A 20,331-nucleotide genomic window follows, 5' to 3' on the forward strand; every position below is an offset into this window, starting at 1 on the left:
CTGTGACATGCCAGGCCCCAGCCTGGAGAGCCGCTCCAGCCCTCTGTCATCTTTACAGCCTGGGTGCCAGAAGGCAGGGAGCAGGCCCAAGAAGCCCCTTCTCGTTGATCATACCCAATCGTCAGCCCAGAGAAGGGTCCGAGGGTCCTGCCCAACCCCCCCCCCCGGGGGGCACCTGCAGCCTGCCAGTCTCGGGCAGGGAAACTGAGACTCCCAGATGAAGACCTCAGCTGGAGCCCAAGAGCAACAGTGATTGGGAATCCCAGCCAGCTCTGGAACCTGCCACAGCGACAACACCCCCCCCCCCCACCCCTGCGCACTCTCTTGCTCTCAGACTGGTTATCCTCTTCCTCTTGTGGAGACAGCAGCTGTGTCCCCCAACCCCGCTCCAGCAGCACCCGCACCTCCCACAGCCAGATGTGTGTGACCCCGTGGTCGCTGAGCGCTGCCACTTGCCCCACACTGAGGCTATGCACAGCCCTAGCAATCCCGTGAAGCCATGTCATTTCTGCTTTCATTGATGGAGGAGGAAGCTGAGGCTCGGAGACCTAAAGTTAGGTGCCAAGGTCACCCAGAGTAAGCCCGGGAGCTCAGAGTGTCCCCACGTCTGACTGCAGTGTCTGAATGCTCAACCTCTGTTTCCTTACCTATGAAACAGGAATTTCCCCAGGACCCTTGTGGGGGATTTTATCTAAAATAAGGTCCTTATTTGGAGGCTTAGGGGAAGTGCTTTATTACCTGAAAATGACCTACATGCTCCAAGCCAAAGGGACTGTCTGGGCTCACCCACCTTCTGAATTATTGTGGTGAGTCCAGCAGCCCAAGTTGCTACTCTTACCCCTGCTGTGTGACTCTGAGTTAGTTACTTTCCCTCTCTGGGCTTGGGTCTCCCTATCTGTCCACTGAGGAAAGGGTTTCCCAGCCTCCCAGGGGATGGGGGCTGCTAAGGTGGCACAACCCACCACTCTGAGGTGCTCAGAGCCCTGGGGTGAGGAATACTCATGCCCATCGGTGTTGAGAGATGGGGCGGCCCTGGACTCCAGGCTCCAGCCAGCATAGGGGTGCCTGCCCGAGTGGGTCCCAGAGCGCTCCAGGGCTGTCTGTGCTGTCTAGTGGCTGCTAGTCTCATGTGGCTACTCGTGATTAATTTTAAATTAATTGAAATGATACAAGGTCGGGTGCTGTAATCCTAGCACTTTGGAAGGCTGAGACAGGAAGATCATTTGAGCCCAGGAGTTCAAGACCAGCCTGGGCAACATAGTGAAACCCTGTCTCTACAAAAATTAGAGCTGGGCACAGTGACTCACGCCTATAATCCCAGCATTTTGGGAGACTGAGGCGGGCGGATCACCTGAGGTCAGTAGTTAGAGACCAGCCTGGCCAATATGGTGAAATCCCGTCTCTACTAAAAATACAAAAATTAGCCAGGCTGTGGTGGTACTCGTCAGTAATTCTAGCCAGCTGGGAGGCTGAGGTGGAAGAATCCCTTGAACCTGGGAGGCAGAGGTTGTAGTGAGCCGAGATCATACCACCGTGATACGAGATGGAACCTTCTGTGTTCCGTTCACACCCTCCACTTTTCACATGCCCAAGGCTGTTTCACTGCCCAGTGCAGTATAGAGCTCTGGTGGTGACAATGTAGCCCCGCCCCACCCTTCCCCTCCTTTCCCCTCCCCTCCTTTCCCCTCCCCCCCCCCTCCTTTCCCCTCCCCCCTTTCCCCTCCCCCCTCCCTTTCCCCCCCCTCCCCTCCTTTCCCCTCCCCTCCCCCCCTTTCCCCTTCCCCCCCTCCCCCCCTCCCCCTCCCCCCCCCCCCCCCCCCCTTCCCCCTCCCCCCCCTCCCCTTCCCCCCTCCCCCCCCCCCTCCCCCCCCCCCCTCCTCCCCCCTCCCCCTCCTCCCCCCTCCCCCCCTCCCCTCCCCCTTCCCCCCCCCCCCCTCCCCTTCCCCCTCCTCCCCCTTCCCCCTCCTCCCCTTCCCCCCCCCCTCCCCTCCCCCCCCCCCCCCCCCCCCCCCCTCCCCCCCCCCCCCCCCCCCCCCCTCCCCCCCCCCCCCCCCCCCCCCCCCCCCCCCCCCCCCCCCCCCCCCCCCCCCCCCCCCCCCCCCCCCCCCCCTCCCCCCCCCCCCCCCCCCCCCCCCCCCCCCCCCCCTCCCCCCCCCCCCCCCTCCCCCCCCTCCCCCCCCCCCCCCCCCCCCCCCCCCCCCCCCTCCCCCCCCCCCCCCCCCCCCCCCCCCCCCCCCCCCCCCCCCCCCCCCCCCCCCCCCCCCCCCCCCCCCCCCCCCCCCCTCCTCCCCCTCCCCCCCCCTCCCCCCCTCCCCTCCCCCCCCCCTCCCCTCCCCCCCCCTCCCCCCCCTCCTCCTCCTCCCCCCTCCCCCCCTCCCCTCCCCCCCCCCTCCCCCTCCCCTCCCCTCCCCCCCCCCCCCCCTCCCCCCCCCTCCCCCCCCTCCCCCCTCCCCCCCCCCCCCCCCCCCCCCCCCTCCCCTCCCCCCCTCCCCCCTCCCCCCCTCCCCCCCCCCCCCCCCCCCCCTCCCCTCCCCCCCCCCCCCCCCCCCCCCCCCCCCCCCCTCCCCCCTCCCCCTCCTCCCCCTCCCCCTCCCCCCCCCCCCCCCCCCCCCTCCCCCCCCCCCCCCCCCCCCCCCCCCCCCCCCCCCCCCCCCCCCCCCCCCCCCCCCCTCCCCCCCCCCTCCCCCCCCCCCCTCCTCTCCCCTCCCTCCCCCCCTCCCTTCCCCCCTCCTCTCCCCTCCCTCCCCTTCTTTGAGACAGAATTTCACTCTTGTTGCCCAGGCTGGAGTGCAGTGGCGCAATCTTGGCTCACCGCAACCGCTGCCTCCTGGGTTCAAGCGATTCTCCTGCCTCAGCCTCCCGAGCAGCTGGGATTACAGGCATGTGCCACCATGCCCAGCTAATTTTGTGTTTTTAGTAGAGACTGGGTTTCACCATGTTGGTCAGGCTGGCCTCAAACTCCCGACCTCAGGTGATCCACCTGCCTTGGCCTCCCAAAGTGCTGGGATTACAAGCGTGTGCCACCGCACCCAGCCAGTGTAGGCACTTTCAAAACAGTTTCCTCGGAATTCCTGAGAGGCAGTACCCAGCCACAGTGAGCGTCATGGTATCAATATTTCCGGAAAAAATTTTTAAAAACAGCTATGAAACGGTGTTTTTAGAGTCGAAGTCTGAAAGACCTGACTCGGGGTCCGGGGAGGTGGGTCCTGCGATGTGGACCCTGGGTGGTGCGCTTGGGAGCCATGGCAGGGCCGGGATCTCTTGCAGTCCAGGGATGGAGCCCACAGGTGGTGAGCTCGGGAGGCGAGTCGTGGAGGCTGCGCTCACATCAATGCCCAGTGCCCTCCCGGAGGGGCCAAGTTCTGTCTCCACAGGGGCGGGGGAAGCACACAGGGTACGGGGGGGGGGGCTGGGTTCTCTTTCCTTGGGACAGGGTGGTGCCGTCGCATGCCTTCCCCAGCTGCAGCCACGAGAAACAATTTGGAGCGGAACCTGGGCTCTGACCTCCCCTCATCCTCAGCCTTCCCCCAAGGACAGGCCGTGAGATGAATGTGGTCACCGGCCCAATCCAGGGGTCTGTGGCCAAACCGCAGACCCGGAGGAAGCAGGCCAGGCCATCTGGGGAGCCGGCTCCCCTCCTCTCCTCCTCTGGCTCCCACAAAGCTGTCTCATCCAGGAGCCAGGCCCGCCTGTGAGCGAGGGGAGGCTGCAGGTGTCCCTTCTGCCTGAAGCGTGTGAAAGCCAGAGGCCCCCACCCCACTCTCCAGCCGCATCCCCCTCCCCAGACTCAGGAGGCCAAACCCGCCTTTCACAGCCATCTGTAACCCAAACGTCTGCCTGCAGCTTTGTTGAGCTCAGTCCACAGTGGGCCGTGTGGCCTGGGAGCATCCAAAGGCAGCTGGGGCCTGCCAGGACTGCTGCCCCCAGATCGCCACTTGCTGTGTGTGTGGCTCTGTGGGGCCCCAGCTCCATGATATCCCCAAGCATCTGCCACCCGCTCTTCCCAGATTTCAGGGCACACCTGGCAAGACTGCGCAGTGCCACTCTGACGGGCCTGATCTGAACCTGGGCTCAGGGGCATGAGGGAGAGGACTGAGCATGTGGGATGGACAGAGATGGACACCCCTCCCGGGCAGGAGAGGCAGAGCTGCTTCTGACACACAGGCAGTTATCGGGGGGAAGAGAAAGCAGGCAGCGGAGCCACCCCATCTCAAGGCAGCGTGCGGGGCAGAGCCTAAGACAGGGTCCTCCTGCAAGGGCCGGACAAGGAGGCAGGCACGGGCAGGAAATGCGTTCAAATCAACAGCAAAGACAAAAGTCACCTAGAAAGGGGGACTCCACCAGACTCTTACCCAGCAGCATGCCCCTCCTGCCTGAGCCTGGTGAGCAAGGGGCTCAAGGGGAAACTGAGGAAGGAGCTTGCACTTCTGTGTGGCTGAGGAGGGCACCCATCTGAGGCCCCGCCCGCTCCCTGCTTTGGCTCCTCTGTTCCTGGGCTGCTGATTCTCAGGAGGCTTTGCCACCTGAAGAACCAGGAGGTCGAGCAAGGGAAGAAGAGCTTTCCAGCTCCCGTGCTGACCTGAGATCTGAGAGGCACCATCTTGCAGAATGGCCTTGGTCCCAGGCCTCCATGTGCACTGTGGCAGACAGTGCCAGCCGATCACCGCTCTTTCCTGACCCAGACACAGCCTCATGCTCTTCAGCCAAGTGCCCCAGGGAAGCCCACCACCAATCGGTCAAGCTTGGGGTAAAAGACGAAGCCTATTTGCTTCCCTGTATTCACGTGGGGCTTATCAAGTATTTACTAAGCACCTTCTAGAAGCTTGGAGATGACTACAAGCCATGGTCCCTGAGCCCAAGACACTTACAGGCTTGTTTTCTGGGAGGATTGGGGCGGATTAGAGACCGCCTTCTGGTCAGTGACCACACGATGGGCCATCTTGGTCTCTGTCCGTATCTGGTTTGGGGGTTTTAGCAGGACTAGGCCTAGACTAAGGACAGGGAGGGCCCAAGTTCTGGCCGGGTCCAGGGTCCTGGGATCCAGGGCCATTTGGGACCTGTGGGAATGGACGGACAGCATGTGATGGGGCATGGGGTCTGTGCCCTCAGTATGTTCCCTTCACCCTCTTGTTGTCGGGGTCGAAGGGAGACTTCAGGTGGGCCCGGGCACCGTAGGTCACCCCCATTCTCTCCAGGGCATAGTCCCCGCTCTTCACAAAGTCCAGCGAGACCTAGGAGCAGAGGTGGGGATGAGGGTCACTATCCGTTGGTAGGTGCGGGGCTCAGGCCTGCCTGTTTCTCTGGAGGAGGGGGTCTTGGTCTTGCTGCCTGCCCTGTGGGCAAACTCATCCCTGTGCCAGGGCCTCCTTCCCGAACCCAGGCATCGCCCCAGAGCAGGTGGAGTTCGTGTCCATGTGATCTCGAGTTGGACACGGGCATCTGGGGTCCGGCAAAGCCAAGGTCTGGCAGCCAGTACGACTTCCACAGGACAACACACCTCCAGCCCCAGCAATTCCAGATGCCTGGGAAACAGCAGAAACACGGTGGTTTCCCCAGAGCCGGGCCGAAGCAGCGCCGAGGCTGGCGGCCAATCCGGCTCAAATCCCTCTGGGCAGGGGCGGCTGGAACAGCCTTCTAGACAGCTTGGCCTCTGCGTGCTCCCCATCCCACGCCCTGGCTTGGCCTCCCCAGCAAGCCCTCGGGAACTAGTCAGCCCCAGGTGCAGGTGCTCTTAGGGCAGGAGGAGGGCGTCACCTCCAGCCTGGTGCAGCTGGTGACGCTGGGCACTTTTGCCACGGCTGCTATGAGGAGGGCAGGCCGGGCCAGTCAGGGAAGCTGTTCTACCATTATAGCAATTAAACCCAAGGCCAGGGCCACAGGAGGCAGTCTCAGGTTCTACTCTGGGAGTCAGAGGGCTCCTTCTTGTTCCTGGCAGCTCAGGACTGGATGAAATAAAATAGAAAAACAAATCAAGCTTTTTCTGTGACAGGAGCTTTAGGAGTGGCGCTTCTGAGCCATGTGTGCACCTGCAGGGCTGAGAGTTCTGAGCTGTCCCCCACAGGAAGGCAGCATGGAGAGCTGGTGGACTTCAGATGTCCCCAGGCAGGCACAACTCAAAGCGGGCACCTGGCCTTGCTAACAAATACCCACCAGGCAGAAACTCCTTCCTCATCTCAGAGCCTTTCCCTTTAATGACCAGGTTTCCCTATCTTAGGAAGACACCTCTACTACCCCACTTGGGTGCTAGAAAATGTTTAACAACAGCTTTGGAGTAAGGCGGGTGTGACTGTAGCGTTTGCCCATTTCCATGGTGCAAATGCTCTGGACAGCCCTGATGGAGGGGCACGAGACGTGCACCAGCAGCTCTGGGTGCATCGACTGGTTCCCCGGCTGCCTGTCTGGATGCCATTGAACCTCAGCTTCCCTGGTCACGTTGGTTATAGACCCATCCCTGACTCTGGAGAAAGGCGAGCATTACTGTTCTTTGAAGAAATGGCAACGGAGCCTCCACTCCCCAGCCCACCCTGGCATGGAACCCATAAACTCCGGTTTGGCTGGGCCCCAGGGCTGTGGCCCCCGGGACCATGGCCCCAGGGCTGTGTCAGGAGGCCCTGCCCACGGTGGGAGCCACACCATCACAATCCCTGCTTATTAAGATCCCACTCTGGGCAGTGGCCTGTATGACGGCCCTGCATGGTAGGTGAGTGTCCACATTTTATAAATGAGGAAACCGAGGCTCTAAGAGAGGATCCTTGTCCAAGGTCACAAAGCAAGTAAAAGGCAGATCCCAAAGCCTGGTGGCATCAAGTGTGTTCTGAGCCTCCCAGCTCCACCGCCAGACTCAGCCCCATGGGCTGCCACTTCCCCACAGCTCCACAGGACCATGGCCTTGCCTGAGGCCTGGCGGTGTCCCCTCCCCCTTGGGCCTTCGAGCTGGGCCTGCGCATGGCTTCTGCAGCTCTTGCTAAGACTGCTCTGTCTCCAGCCTACCCCTCCTTGTGGCTTCTCCCAAGCGCTCCCTCCCTCCCCGATTCCCTCTATGTGCCCAGCAGGGACTCAGGCTGGAAGGTTCTGGAGTCAGGCCAGCACCTCCCGGCCTCACTTAGGGCTTGGGCCAAATGTCAGATCTGCTCCCATGGAGGGATGTGACCCTCCTCACTGGCACCTCTACATGTGGCACCAGAAAGATGGGAAAAGGAGGTGGAGGTACAGACCACCCCTTCCCCTTCTGGGGAGGCTGCCCACCCCCTGCCCCACCACCCCTGGCCACCCAGAGCTGTCCTGGGACTTGCTTCTGGGGGCAGTGCCTGCTCTTTCCAGCCTGCTCCTGCCTCCTGCAGAGCCAGGGACCAGGGTCACCTGGTGAGTGTGGGGTTCCCTGAGGTCAGGGGTGTCTGGAGTGAGGAAAGAGAGGAGGATAGAAACATGGGTCGCTGCGTCTGAGTCTCTGGTTGGTCACCCTGGGGCCACCCCTGCACCCCAGGCAAAGGGTGGACCGTGGGCAGCTTGAGGTTTGGGTCTCTGGTGTCAGGAGCCGGAAGGTATCAGCCTGGCTGGCTGGCAACTCCTTCTAACCAAAAAAAGCCTGGAAGTCAGATTCTTCCAGAAAGAAAACAGAGAGCAGCTTTGGCTCTGCCCAGGCACAGCTGGGGAGTCCTCCACCTGCTGAGGCCTATTCCTCTCCCTTCTCCTTCCCCCTCCTCCCTCTCCCTCCTCCTCCTTCCTCTCTCCCCTTTTTCCTTCCCCCTCCTCCTTCCTTCCTCTCCCTCTTCCCTCCTCCCTCCTTCTTCCTCCTCTCCCTCCTCCCTCCTTTCTCTTCCCTCCTCCTCCCCTGGACCCCACCCGTCCTCCTCCCTGTGCCCGGCACACTCAGGGTGCAGTGCAGGGTGCTGGTTTGGAGCTGGGGAGGAATCGGCATTTGCCTCAGCAGGGCCAGAGAAGGCGACTCACCGGCCCACCACTGGGGTCATGGATGTAACCGTAGGCGATGGTCTTGTCGATGGCGAACCCAAAGTCGGCCCTCCGGACGTGGCCCACCACTTGGCCGTTCCTCCAGATGGCCTCCAGGCCAAACATGGGTACTTTGCTGGAAGAAGCAGTAGAGAAAGCTGGGGCCCCAGAAACCACAGGGTGGGGACGCATCCACAGTGGCCTGGAGGAGAATGGGGGGCTGCATGGTGCCCACCCAACCGTGGCTCCACACAGATAGGGCTGGCCTACTAGGACCTCACTGGTCCCCAGAGCCAGCCCAGCACCTGGCCTGGACACCACGGCTCAGGCTTCGAGTGAGTAAAAGGGATGAGTGGAAAACAACGAAACCAGGAGTAGACTTTGCTGTTCCCAGAAGCGAGGCCCGTATATTTGGGAGAGCCCCTGCCTCCGACTTCCTTCCACTGCTCTTCAACTCTGTTTTGTTTTGTTGTTGTTGTTGTTGTAGTGGTACAATCTAGACTCGGCAACCTCCACCTCCCAGGTTCAAACAATTCTGCCTCAGCCTCTGGAGTAGCTGGGATTACAGGCACCCACCACCATGCCTGGCTAATTTTTGTATTTTGAGTAGAGACAGGTTTCACCATGTTGGCCAGGCTGGTCTAGAACTCCTGACCTCAAGTGATCTGCTCGCCTCAGCCTCCCAAAGTGCTGGGATTACAGGTGTGAGCCACTGCACCCAGCCAGGTTCATTTTTTTTCACAGTACAATACATACTTTATTCAAAGGACTTTGCTACGTGTAATACATGAATGCTCACCATGAAAGCTTTAAAAATTAAAAGCAGGAAGACAAAGGATAAAAGTAAGATAAAATCAAAGAAAGGCCAGCACCCAGGGCTAACTGGTAATACTTTGTTGCCAGTCTGCAGACTTCTCCCTGTGCGATGGGTTATCACGGCTGCAGCTGTGCAAAGGGGCCCCTGAATGGAAGGGCCGGGGTGAGGCTGAGGGGGCCTCCTGTATCCTCACCCTGGAGTCACTGTTTGGGTCCCACCTGTCAATCAGATTAGGATGAGGCTGCAAGGAGGTTTTGTAAACATCTTTGGTTTCACCCTAGTTTTTTTTTCTTTTTCTTTTTTTTTTTTTTTTTTTTTTTTTGAGACAGAGTCTCGCTCAGTTGCCCGGGCTGGAGTGCAGTGGCGCGATCTCGGCTCACTGCAAGCTCCGCCTCCCAGGTTCACGCCATTCTCCTGCCTCAGCCTCCGGAGTAGCTGGGACTACAGGCGCCCACCACCTCGCCCGGCTAACTTTTTGTATTTTTTAGTAGAGACAGGGTTTTACCATGTTAGCCAGGATGGTCTCGATCTCCCGACCTCGTGATCTGCCTGCCTCGGCCTCCCAAAGTGCTGGGATTACAGGCGTGAGCCACTGCGCCCGGCCTCGCCCTAGTTTTCATTCTCCACCTGAGGACACTGAGGCTCCAAATGCCCGGAGTCCCAGAGTAGAGTGGCAGGGCCGTTCTCTGTGACTCCACTGCCAGCGTCCTCTCTGCGTCTGTCCTGGAACCGCAACAGTCCAGAGCCGCGGCGCAGAGCAGCTATTATGCAGCCTGACAGAAACCCCTGAGCGGAGCGCACTGGGTCACAGGGGCTGTCCAAGGCCCTCCTAACCCAGACATCAGGCTGCAGGTGCTTCCTGGAGGGTCAGAGGGTCGGGGTCAGGCAGGCAGAACGGACCCATGGACGCTGACCTGTCTGCAAGGGGCCCCCTCTCCGGGAGCTGAGCTGATCCCGGGAGCTAGACAGGCTGTCACGTGAAAGGCAGAGCCTGACAGGCACCCAGGGAGAAGCCACAGGACGAAGACAGCACGGCCCCGCTCACCCTCCCTCTCCCCTCACCCTCCCTCTCCCCTCACCCTCCCTCCCCCTCACCCTCCCTCTCCCCTCACCCTCCCTCCCCCTCACCCTCCCTCTCCCCTCACCCTCCCCTCCCCCCCCTCCCCTCCCTCACCCTCCCCCTCCCACACCCTCCCTCTCCCTCACCCTCCCTCTCCCCTCACCCTCCCTCTCCCTCCCCCTCCCCTCCCTCACCCTCCCCTCCCACTCCTCCCCTCCCTCACCCACCCCCTCTCCCTCACCCCCCTCTCCCTCACCCTCCCTCTCCCTCACCCTCCCTCCCCTCACCCTCACTCTCCCTCCCTCTCCCTCACCCTCCCCTCCCTCCCTCACCCTCCCTCTCCCTCACCCTCCCTCTCCCTCACCCTCCCTCTCCCTCACCCTCCCTCTCCCTCACCCTCCCCTCTCCCTCACCCTCCCCCTCCCTCACACCCTCCCTCTCCCTCACCCTCCCTCTCCCTCACCCTCCCTCCCTCCCTCACCCTCCCTCCCCCTCCCCTCCCCCTCCCCTCACCCTCCCCTCCCTCTCCCCTCACCCTCCCTCTCCCTCACCCTCCCTCTCCCCTCACCCTCCCTCACCCTCACCCTCCCTCTCCCTCACCCTCCCTCTCCCCTCACCCTCCCTCTCCCTCCCCTCACCCTCCCTCCCCTCACCCTCCCTCTCCCCCTCCCCTCCCCTCCCCTCACCCTCCCCTCCCCTCTCCTCCCCCTCCCTCCCTCTCCCCTCACCCTCCCTCTCCCCTCACCCTCCCTCTCCCCTCACCCTCCCTCTCCCCTCACCCTCCCCTCCCTCACCCTCCCTCTCCCCTCACCCTCCCCTCCCCTCACCCTCACCCTCCCTCTCCCCTCACCCTCCCTCACCCTCACTCCTCCCTCTCTCACCCTCCCCTCCCTCACCCTCCCTCCCTCACCCTCCCTCCCTCACCCTCCCCTCCTCTCACTCCTCCCTCTCTCACATCCTCCCTCTCTCACATCCCTCCCTCTCTCACATCCTCCCTCTCCCTCACCCTCCCTCTCCTTCACCCTCCCTCTCTCACCCTCCACATCCTCCCTCTCCCTCACCCTCCCTCTCTCACATCCTCCCTCTCTCACATCCTCCCTCTCCCTCACCCTCCCTCTCCCTCACCCTCCCCTCTCCTTCACCCTCCCTCTCTCACATCCTCCCTCTCTCACATCCTCCCTCTCCCTCACCCTCCCTTTCCCTCACCCTCCCTCTCCCTCACCCTCCCTCTCTCACATCCTCCCTCTCCCTCACCCTCCCTCTCTCACATCCTCCCTCTCCCTCACCCTCCCTCTCCCTCACCCTCCCTCACATTCGCCCTCTTCCTCACCCTCCCTCTCCCTCCCCCTCCCTCTCTCACATCCTCCCTCTCCCTCACCCTCCCCCTCTCCCTCACCCTCCCTCTCCCTCACCCTCCCCTCCCTCACCCTCCCTCTCCCTCACCCTCCCTCTCTCACATCCTCCCTCTCCCTCACCCTCCCTCTCCCTCACCCTCCCTCTCTCACATCCTCCCTCTCCCTCACCCTCCCTCTCCTTCACCCTCCCTCTCTCACATCCTCCCTCTCTCACATCCTCCCTCTCTCACATCCTCCCTCTCTCACATCCTCCCTCTCCCTCACCCTCCCTCTCCTTCACCCTCCCTCTCTCACATCCTCCCTCTCCCTCACCCTCCCTCTCCCTCACCCTCCCTCTCTCACATCCTCCCTCTCTCACATCCTCCCTCTCTCACATCCTCCCTCTCTCACATCCTCCCTCTCCCTCACCCTCCCTCTCCTTCACCCTCCCTCTCTCACATCCTCCCTCTCCCTCACCCTACCTCTCCCCTCACTCTACCTCTCTCCTCACTCTCCCTCACTCTCATCCTCCCTCACCCTCACCCTCCCTCTCCCCCACCCTCCCTGTCCCTCACCCTAACCCTCCCTTTCCATCACCCTCCCTGTCCCTCACCCTCCCTCTCCCTCAACCTCCCTCTCCCTCCCCTCCTCACTCTGACACTCCTTTTGAAGGCTCCAGAAACCTGGGAGAAGTGGCAGTGTTTGCAGCTGGCTGCCAGCTCCATGTCCACAGAGCCCAAAGCTGCCCACGTGCCGGGAGACCTGTGCTTCGGACCCCCACAGGCACCACGGGAGGCCTCTGCGCAGGGCCTCATCTTCTCAGACTTCCCTGCAACCCAAGGGGGACTCGGGTCCCTGGAATCCAAACTCTCCCAGTAGCTCAGGGAGCACCGGGCTCCAGCAGCATGCTCAAAGCCACTCTCAGTGGGGAGAGCAGGAGGTCAGGTCGACCCCAGGCAGAGTCTCTCCTTCCACCTCTGCTGTGTGACTGGGCGTGAGTCCCCTGCTCCTTGGCACCATGTGGTCTCCATTTGTAAATGAGGATGGCGGCCCCAGCACAGTCCCTCTACCCCCATCACAGGGCTGTGGGGAAACTGAACCAGAACAGGATGGGAGGTCATGGCGCAGTGACTGGGAGGCCAGGCTCCCTGGGTTCACCCTCCCAAGGCCCTCAGCCTAGACCCGCCACAGAGGGGTGGCCTGGGCTTGGCTGCACCTTTCTCTTTTGAGACCTGCATTCGAAGAGCGCAGAGCCTTCCCTATCTCCCCACAGGCCCTGCTGGCCTGGGAGGGGCCCCAGGTGTGCAACCTTACACTGGCCTGGTTTGAATCCCAGCACTTTGGGATCCTCACACCTGTAATCCCAGCACTTTGGGAGGCTGAGGCAGGCGGATCACGAGGTCAGGAGAGTTCAAGACCAGCCTGGCCAACATGGTAAAACCCCATCTCTACTAAAAATACAAAAATTAGCTGGGTATGGTGGCAGGCGCCTGTAATTCCAGCTACTCGGGAGGCTGAGACAGGAGAATCACTTGAACCTGGGAAGCGGAGGTTGCGGTGAGCCGAGATCGCGCCACTGCACTCCAGCCTGAGCAATAGAGTGAGACTCCATCTCAAAAAAGAAAGAAAGAGCAAATTCTCTCTGCCTTTCTGCCTTTAACAGCATGTGACCTGGCCAGATGGCCCCTCTCTGGCCTTGATTTCCTTATCTGCAGTGGACTGCTGGGTGTGTTCCGGAAGAGCATGGCTGGCACATGGGAAGTGTTGGTACCAGGGGCTTTGACTGGGGGACTGAGAAGCGCCTGCCTGCCCTGGCTGTAGGCAGTTGCTTCCGGGTGGGTGTGGGACAACGGGATACTCACTCCTCCACGGTGAAGCACACCAGGCGCCGGCGGAGGCCTGCGGCCCGCTGCTGCTCCAGGGCCTCCCTCCCCAGGAAGGGCACCGGTGACTTGAGCTTGCAGGTGAAGGCCAGGCCTGCCTCCAGGGGGCTGTCGTCCGGCCGCAGGTCTGCATGCCAGTGCCGGTAGCCTGTGGGAAAGGAAACCACCGGGTTGGTGCCACCCTAAGGGGGATAAGCCCTTCAGGAGATGCATGAGGATGCTGCCTAAACTTACCCCCTCCAGCCCCTACCCACACTCTCAGAGCTGCTTAGTCACCTGGGCAGGAGGCAAGGGCATCCCCAACTCCAGAAGATTCCCTGGGGTGACCCCCCCACTCCCCGAGAAGACTGCCCATCAGCACTGCAGCCCTCTGCACCCTCAGGTGGGGGTGTCAGGGAGGGGCTCGTGAAGGGGGAGCTTCCCAATGCCCAAGCTGGGTGCCCAACACCCTGGGGAATTGCCCAAAGCCCGCTCTGAGCATCCATCCTTGCTGTGGACAAGGGTCTGGGCTTCTTCCAGAGGCCACAGCACCTGCTCCCCTGCTCTATTCTTCACAGTTCTCAGAGAAACCAAGGCCCTCCATTCCAACCCAGCCTGGGCCTGCCCCCCAGGTGCCGGGCAGCACCTCAGCTCTCTGCGTCCAGGTGTGCGCAGGTGTCGCAGATCCCAACACTGCCCCCGGGGCCCTGCACGAAGACCCTGGGCAGCAAGAGGGTTTGGGGAAATGGAGGATGTCGGGCGCTGGGGTGTGGGGGAGGAAATCATGGTGTGGAAAGAAGCCGGGTGACAACATAGGGAAGGTAAACAGCTTCTCGGCCTCCAGGTGTCTCAAGCGTCACCCCCAGCCAGCCCCTCTCCCTCTCTGCCCCATGCCCTGTGCCGACCAGACCCTGCACTCACCTTTCTCAATGCTCAGGGAGTCAATGGCGCGGTACCCTGCGTTGACGAGGCAGTGCTTGGCACCCGCGGCCATCACAGCCCGGTACACAGGTACGCAGGACGCCTTTGGAATGTGCAGCTCCCAGCCCAGCTCCCCCACGAAGGACAGCCGCATGGCCCGGACCTGGGGGACAAGGTCAAGGCTTAGATGTGGCCATGTAAGATGGCCGAGGTCCAGGCCCAGGCTACCACTTCCTGGTGGACAGCTCCTACCGTCACCATGACTACCAGCTGGCCCTGGGTCCCAGCCAGACTGCCACCAAGAAATGGGGTGTTGAAGAGCTGCTCCCTCCAGCTGCTCCGGAAATCTTTGAGGAGAAGTAGGGGGTCCCCTTTGGGAAGGGGAGATGGCAGGTTTGCTGTCTGTAGACCTCAGATTTTCTCCAGGACTGGGTTGGTTTCCTGTCTGTCATAACAAATGACCACAACTGGTGGCTTAAATCAATAGCAGGAAACTCCCTCTCAGTTCTGGAGGCTCAAAATCCAAATTCACCATGTGGGCGAGCCACGCTCCCTCTGTAGACTCTGGAGACGTGGAGACGACCCTTCCACTCTCCAGGGAGTGTCCTTCTGAGCGCCTCCAGGTGCCCCTCAGCTTGTGGCTGCGTCACTGTGATCTCTGCCTCAGCCCTACAGCCTCCCCTCTGTGTGTCTTCCAAGGACACTTGTCACTGGAGTGAGGACCTTCCCTAGCCCTACATAATGTCATCTGGAGATCCTGACCTTAATTACACCTGCAAAGATCCTATTTCCAAATAAGACGAGTTATAAGGCAGGTTCTGGCGAGTTAGGATGTAGACATGTTTTGGGGGTCACCATTCAGTCCACAGCAGTGACCTGGGACAAGCTTCTCACCCTTCCCTGTCTGTAAGACGGGGTTGGGAGCCCAGCTTCATCTGTTTCAGAAGCTCTGAGACACATCTGCGAGGAACAGGGGGAAGGCAGCAACCCAGCTCAAGGGACACCACCCTGGCTGCGTTCGGTGGGGACAGAGGCATCGGGGAAGGGGACAGCCAGGTGCCAAGCCCGTTGTCCGAGGAGCCCATCACCCACCATTCTGGTCAGCCCCGGCCCGGCACAGGGCTCTGAAGACAGCCATAGCCTCTGCCCTTCAGGACTCAGCTCGGCCGTGAGCACAGCCATGTTCTGGGTGGGGAAGAGGCCGGAAAGCAAGGCCGCTGCCTGGGACGCCAGACCAGGCTGGCAGGCAGAACAGGAGACTGCCATTGCAGACAGGCCTTCCAGGTGAGGGTGCAAAGGCCCAGTGCTGGGCAGCGGATATGGCGGGAGGCAGGAGAGAAAGGCCTGTGGGGCTGTGGATACCTGACTGTGAAAGACATGGTGACCCCAAGCCCTGCAGAAGTGACAGTGCCGATTACGTGCTCGTGAGCTAAGCTTCATCTCGTCCCTCCGTGGCCCATGCAACGGTGGGAACACTGTCAATCATGTCCATAGGCTGAGGCAGACACAGAGGCTCCCAGAGGCACTGAGCCAGGCCTAGGCACACCCAGCTCTGCCGAGGACAGCTGGTGTCTTTGGGAGGGTGTGTCCTGCACATCTGCACATCAGGCAAGCACTTGGCTCCGTGGAGGCCACAGGCAGCGTGGGGGGCTCCTTGCACAGGAGACGTGATTTTCCTCACACACTTAATTCAGGTGCGTGGCACGTCCACACCCAGTAACTAGAGTCTGCGTCCTCACCTTCAAGCAAACCCTTGAACCCACTGACTCCCATGGGAAAGCCTGAGTGCTCAGCCCTGGGACCACAGAGCTCACAAAAGGAACGGGGAGAGCTAGGCTGACTGCAGGATCCCAGACAGTGGAGGAGCTGATTCCACCGCTGTTCTGAGCGGAAAGGCCCTCCCCGTACAGCTCCCGCTGGGATACATCTGTGGGAGGGAGGGCAGAGGCCGCTCTCCCAACCACAGGGGCAGCTCCTTATAAACCTGACACTTTAATCACTTGGCCTCCGAGGGGCTGGATTCTAAAAGCTTTGGAAATAGCGCAAATTGTTCTAGGTTGCCATTTGCCCAGGCCTCCTACAAAACTCAAAATTGACACAGAAAATGTACTGTTGACATTTCCCTGCTTCCCTGGTGCAAGCCGTAGGCCCCTGACAAAGATTGCCTTGTCAACGGGGTTCTAATTTTAGACAGCCTATGGAGGATCTCAGGGCTCAAAGCCAATCACATTTTGAAACAGGAAATATAATTTTTAAAGTGCATCTATCCACGGCCCTCCAACTGTGGATCCCTGTTCAGACAAAGACCTGTCACCCAGCTCAGTGAGAGTTCATGGGTGGAAGGGAGGGAGCGGTCCCATCCTTCCTGGCTCCAGCAGCTCAGCGAGGATGGAGTCAGCTGGGTCCGGGTCTCTATCATATCCCATGCACGGCCTGGCCCAAGAAACGGTCCCTGAACGAAGGAGGAAAACGGGGGCCACATCTGCTTCCCGACAAAGTGAGGGAGTCTGGGGAAATCCAGGGGCCTCTCTAACATCACAGAATCACTGGTTTTTGAGGCATCTTGCATTTTTCTCCACCAAAGCAGTAGAGTGGGATCGGTCCCCAGTTCTTCCAAGTGGTGACCCACAAGGAAAGCGACAGGCCAAGTGAGGACATCCGGAACATGGGCTCCCAGTCAGCTGGGCTTGGCTGGGAACAGCATCTTCCAGCGCCCATGGGGGTCAGCCCACTCGGCCTCAGTGCCCTCCTCTGACCCATCAACCAAGGATGGCACGTGTGCACCAAGCACGTGGTCCTGGCACGCGGCCCTTGGCCACTTTGGCTCAGGTGGGCTATGAAAGCCCCGAATTGCAAGATGGAACTCCTGGCCGTGGATGGAGTCACAGAGTTGTGGAAGATCAGCAGGAAGGGCCTTATGTCAGGTTTTGTTTAAACCCTTTCCACATCCCGAAAATTCCACGCAAAAAAACCTGCTGAAAATATTAAACGAAGTCAGCAAAGTTGCAGAAAGCGAAGTCAAATGAACCGTCACGTACGTGTTCACACGATTTCAACAAGGGTGCTTGAAGCCACTCACAGGGAAAAAGTCTCCAACAAGTGGTGCTGGGAGGATCTGACAGCCACGTGCAGAAGCGTGAAGCTGGTCGCTTACTTACATCACGTCCAAAAATTAACTAGACATGGAACAAAGACATAAGGGTAAGATCTGTAGCTGTACAGCCTCTGGAAGAAAGCATGGGGAGTTGGAAATGGCAAGGGTTTCCTGGACAGGACACTGAAAGCACAGGTCACAAAAGCAAAAGTCAGATGGAAGGACATTCATCATAAGCACTTTTGTGCATTGGAGGACACTAATAAAAAGTGAAAAGGCAACCCACGGGATGGGAGAGAACATTTGCAAGTCTTACATAGGATAAGGGCCTTCTACCCAGACAGAATAAAGAACTCCTATGACTTAATAAAAAGTCAAATACCACCATTAAAAATGGGCAAAGGGGCCAGATGTGGTGGCTCATGCCTGTAATCCCAGCACTTTGGGAGACCAAGGTGGGAGGACCATCTGAGGTCAGGAGTTCGAGACCATCCTGGCCAACATAGTGAAACCTTGTTTCCATTAAAAATATTTTTTTTAAAAAAATTAGTTGAGCGTGGTGCTGTGTGCCTGTAGTCTCGGCTAATCGGGAGGCTGAGGCGGGAGAATCACTTGAATCCAAGAGGTGGAGGCTGCAGTGAGCCAAGATTGTGCCACTGCACTCCAGCTGGGGCAACAGAGCAAGACTCCATCTAAAAAAAAAAAAAATGGGCAAAGGACTTGAATCAACAATTCCCAAATACAAATGCAAATGGCCAACAGGCCCAGGAAAAGATGCTCCACATCACTCCCCATCAGAGGCACGCACAATGAGTTATCACTTTGTGCCCATGAGGATGACAATTACAAAAACAAGAAAAAGGAAGTAACAAGTGTTGGTGAGGATGTGGAGAAACTGGAGCCCTTGTACACTGTTGGTGGAAATGGAAAATGGTGCAAGCACTGTGGAAAACAGGGTGGCAGTTCTTTAAAACATTAAAAATACAACTTCCATGTGATACAGCAACCCCACTTCTGGGTATACACCCAAAGGAATTGAAAGGAGGGATTCGAAGAGGTATTTGCACACTCATGTTCACAGGGTTATTCACAATAGCCAAGAGGGAGATGCAACCCAAGTGTCCATCAACAGAGGATGAACAAGCGGGGCATGGTGGCTCACACCTGTAATCCTGCTACTTGGGGAGGCCAAGGCAGGAGGACTGCTTGAGCCCAGGAGTCTGAGACAAGCCTGGGCAACACAGGGAAGCCCTGTCTCTACAAAAAATTTTAGAGTTAGCTGGGTGTGATGGCGTGTGCCTGTAGTCCCAGCTACTTGGGAGGCTGAAAGGGGAGGATCACTTGAGCCCAGGAGGTTGAGGCAGTGAGCTGAGATCGTGCCGCTACACTCCAGCCTGGGTGACAGAGTAAGACCCTGTCTCAAAGAACAAAAACAAAAACACCAGAAACAGATGATGAACAGACAAAATGTGTTCTATCCACACAAAGGAATATTATTCAGCCTTAAAAAGGAAGGAAATTTGGACGCATAACACAACGCGGATGAACACATTATAAACACATCATGCTAAGTGAAGGGAGCCAGTCACAGAAGGACAAATCCTGTCTGATTCCACTCATATGAGGTCCCTGGAGTCACCAAATTCATAGACAGCGAGAGCAGAATGGAGGGCACAGGGGCTGGGGAGGGGGAAAGGGAGTTGCCTCAATGGGGACAGAGCTTCAGTTTCATAAAATGAAGACATTCTGGAGGTTTGTTTCCCAACAATATGAACATACTTAACACTACAAAACTGTACACTTAAACTAACAAACCAGCCAACAAACCAGCTCCTTTTCTTCATGGGAAACTGAGGCTAGGAACTAAGTGACCGGCACTTTCTCGACATCCTGGGCCACAGGAACAGAGGAGCCAGGAGGTGCAGACAGAGATGGGAATTTGGGGAATGTGAGGGAATGGCCCCAGGCCAGACAGGAAGCTGCATCCTGTGTCCAACAGAAGGTCAAGGAGATACCAGAGAGACCAGGCGGGTGGGGAGCGGGGGGAAAGGCGGTACTTAAAAAGATAACGGTAGAGAATGTTCCAGAAGTGAAGATGGTTGGTCATGAGCTGTCAGACTACAGAAAGCACAGTACGTACCAAACGGGAAAAACACCAGCGAATCCCTGCATGGAAAACACTGGGGCATGCGCAGGCATCAGAGTGGGCAGGGCGCAGAGCGGGTAGGTGGGGAGGAGGAAGGAGAAATGAAAGAGAAAGAGAGAAAGAGGCAGAGAGAGGCTGGGCGCGGTGGCTCACGCCTGCAATCCCAGTACTTTGGGAGGCCTAGTTGGGCGGATCACTTGAGGCCAGGAGTTTGAGACCAGCCTGGCCAACACGGCAAAATCCCATCTCTACTAAAAATACAAAAATTGGTTGGGTGTGGTGACGGGCACCTGTAGTCCCAGCTACTTGGGAGGCTGAGGCACGAGAATTGGTTGAACCTGAGAGGCGGAGGCTGTAGTGAGCCAAGGTCACCCCACTGTACTCCAGCCTGGGCAACAGAGTGAGACTCCATCTCAAATAAATAAGACAGAGAGGGAGGCCTGAAACCTTGAAACCATCCCTTGGCGTGGCTCCAGTAGATGCTAATCTACTGTAGAACAGTATCTTTGAAGCACAGAGCTTCGAACATAACTGTCAGCCTGGAAACCCACATCCTCCAGGACTTTGAGCCTGGAAACCCACATCCTCCAGGGGTGAGAGGAGTGAGGTGAACTGACAATGTTCTCAGATCCAGACAGAGTTTATGATGCACGATTCTTGTTGAAAGAATCTGTAGGGGATGCACCTTCAAGCCTGGGCCCCTGACCTCAAACTGGGTGCAGTTTGAGGGTCAGACCAGAACAGATACCTGGCCAGGTGGGGGTTGAGCTGGGAGGGAGGAAGACCAAGGTGAGATGAACTCTGCCTCCTGTTTAGAAATAGGTGCTTTGGAATCAAACCCATGAAGGGTGGGGCTACAGGGGACCTCTCCACCCATGGAACTAATCAGTCACCTGGAGTGACATGTCTGTTATGAGCAGATTTAGCTCTGCAAATAAAGGGTTGGGGCAGGGGTCCTTTTGTGACAGCATGGACCCTGCTGGGAGCTGAGTCCCCTTCCTGCTTGGCCCTGGCTGAGGGTGAGGGCTCAGGACCCACAGGGCTGCCTGGTGCCAGTCTTCCCAGTGGCCAGGCACTGTTCCCAGCCAGTCAGCCTGGACAGGAGGGGAATGATTCCTGAAACCTGCAGAGCCACCTGCCACTGGTG

General features: G+C 59.2%; 3 protein-coding genes across 3 annotated transcripts in view; all 3 read right to left on the minus strand.

Moving 5' to 3' along the window:
- Positions 1-168, minus strand: part of FAM163B (family with sequence similarity 163 member B) — an 87,484-nt gene extending 87,316 nt beyond the window's left edge. The window contains exon 1 of the mRNA XM_050760377.1: positions 157-168. The gene's annotated coding sequence lies outside the window, so the exon portion shown is untranslated. The remainder of the gene's footprint in view (positions 1-156) is intronic.
- The window catches only part of SURF4 (surfeit 4), a 308,739-nt gene extending 306,971 nt beyond the window's left edge, over positions 1-1,768 (minus strand). The window contains exon 1 of the mRNA XM_050760493.1: positions 1,765-1,768. The gene's annotated coding sequence lies outside the window, so the exon portion shown is untranslated. The remainder of the gene's footprint in view (positions 1-1,764) is intronic.
- A 3,010-nt stretch (positions 1,769-4,778) lies between these two features.
- The window catches only part of SARDH (sarcosine dehydrogenase), a 76,070-nt gene continuing 60,517 nt past the window's right edge, over positions 4,779-20,331 (minus strand). The window contains 4 exon segments of the mRNA XM_050759819.1: positions 4,779-5,231; positions 7,951-8,086; positions 13,024-13,192; positions 13,945-14,107. Of these exon segments, the coding sequence (XP_050615776.1) occupies positions 5,106-5,231; positions 7,951-8,086; positions 13,024-13,192; positions 13,945-14,107 (594 nt within the window). The 3' untranslated portion in view covers positions 4,779-5,105.

The sequence above is a fragment of the Macaca thibetana genome, chromosome 15 (assembly GCF_024542745.1).
Source record: "Macaca thibetana thibetana isolate TM-01 chromosome 15, ASM2454274v1, whole genome shotgun sequence".
Lineage (NCBI taxonomy): Eukaryota > Metazoa > Chordata > Mammalia > Primates > Cercopithecidae > Macaca > Macaca thibetana.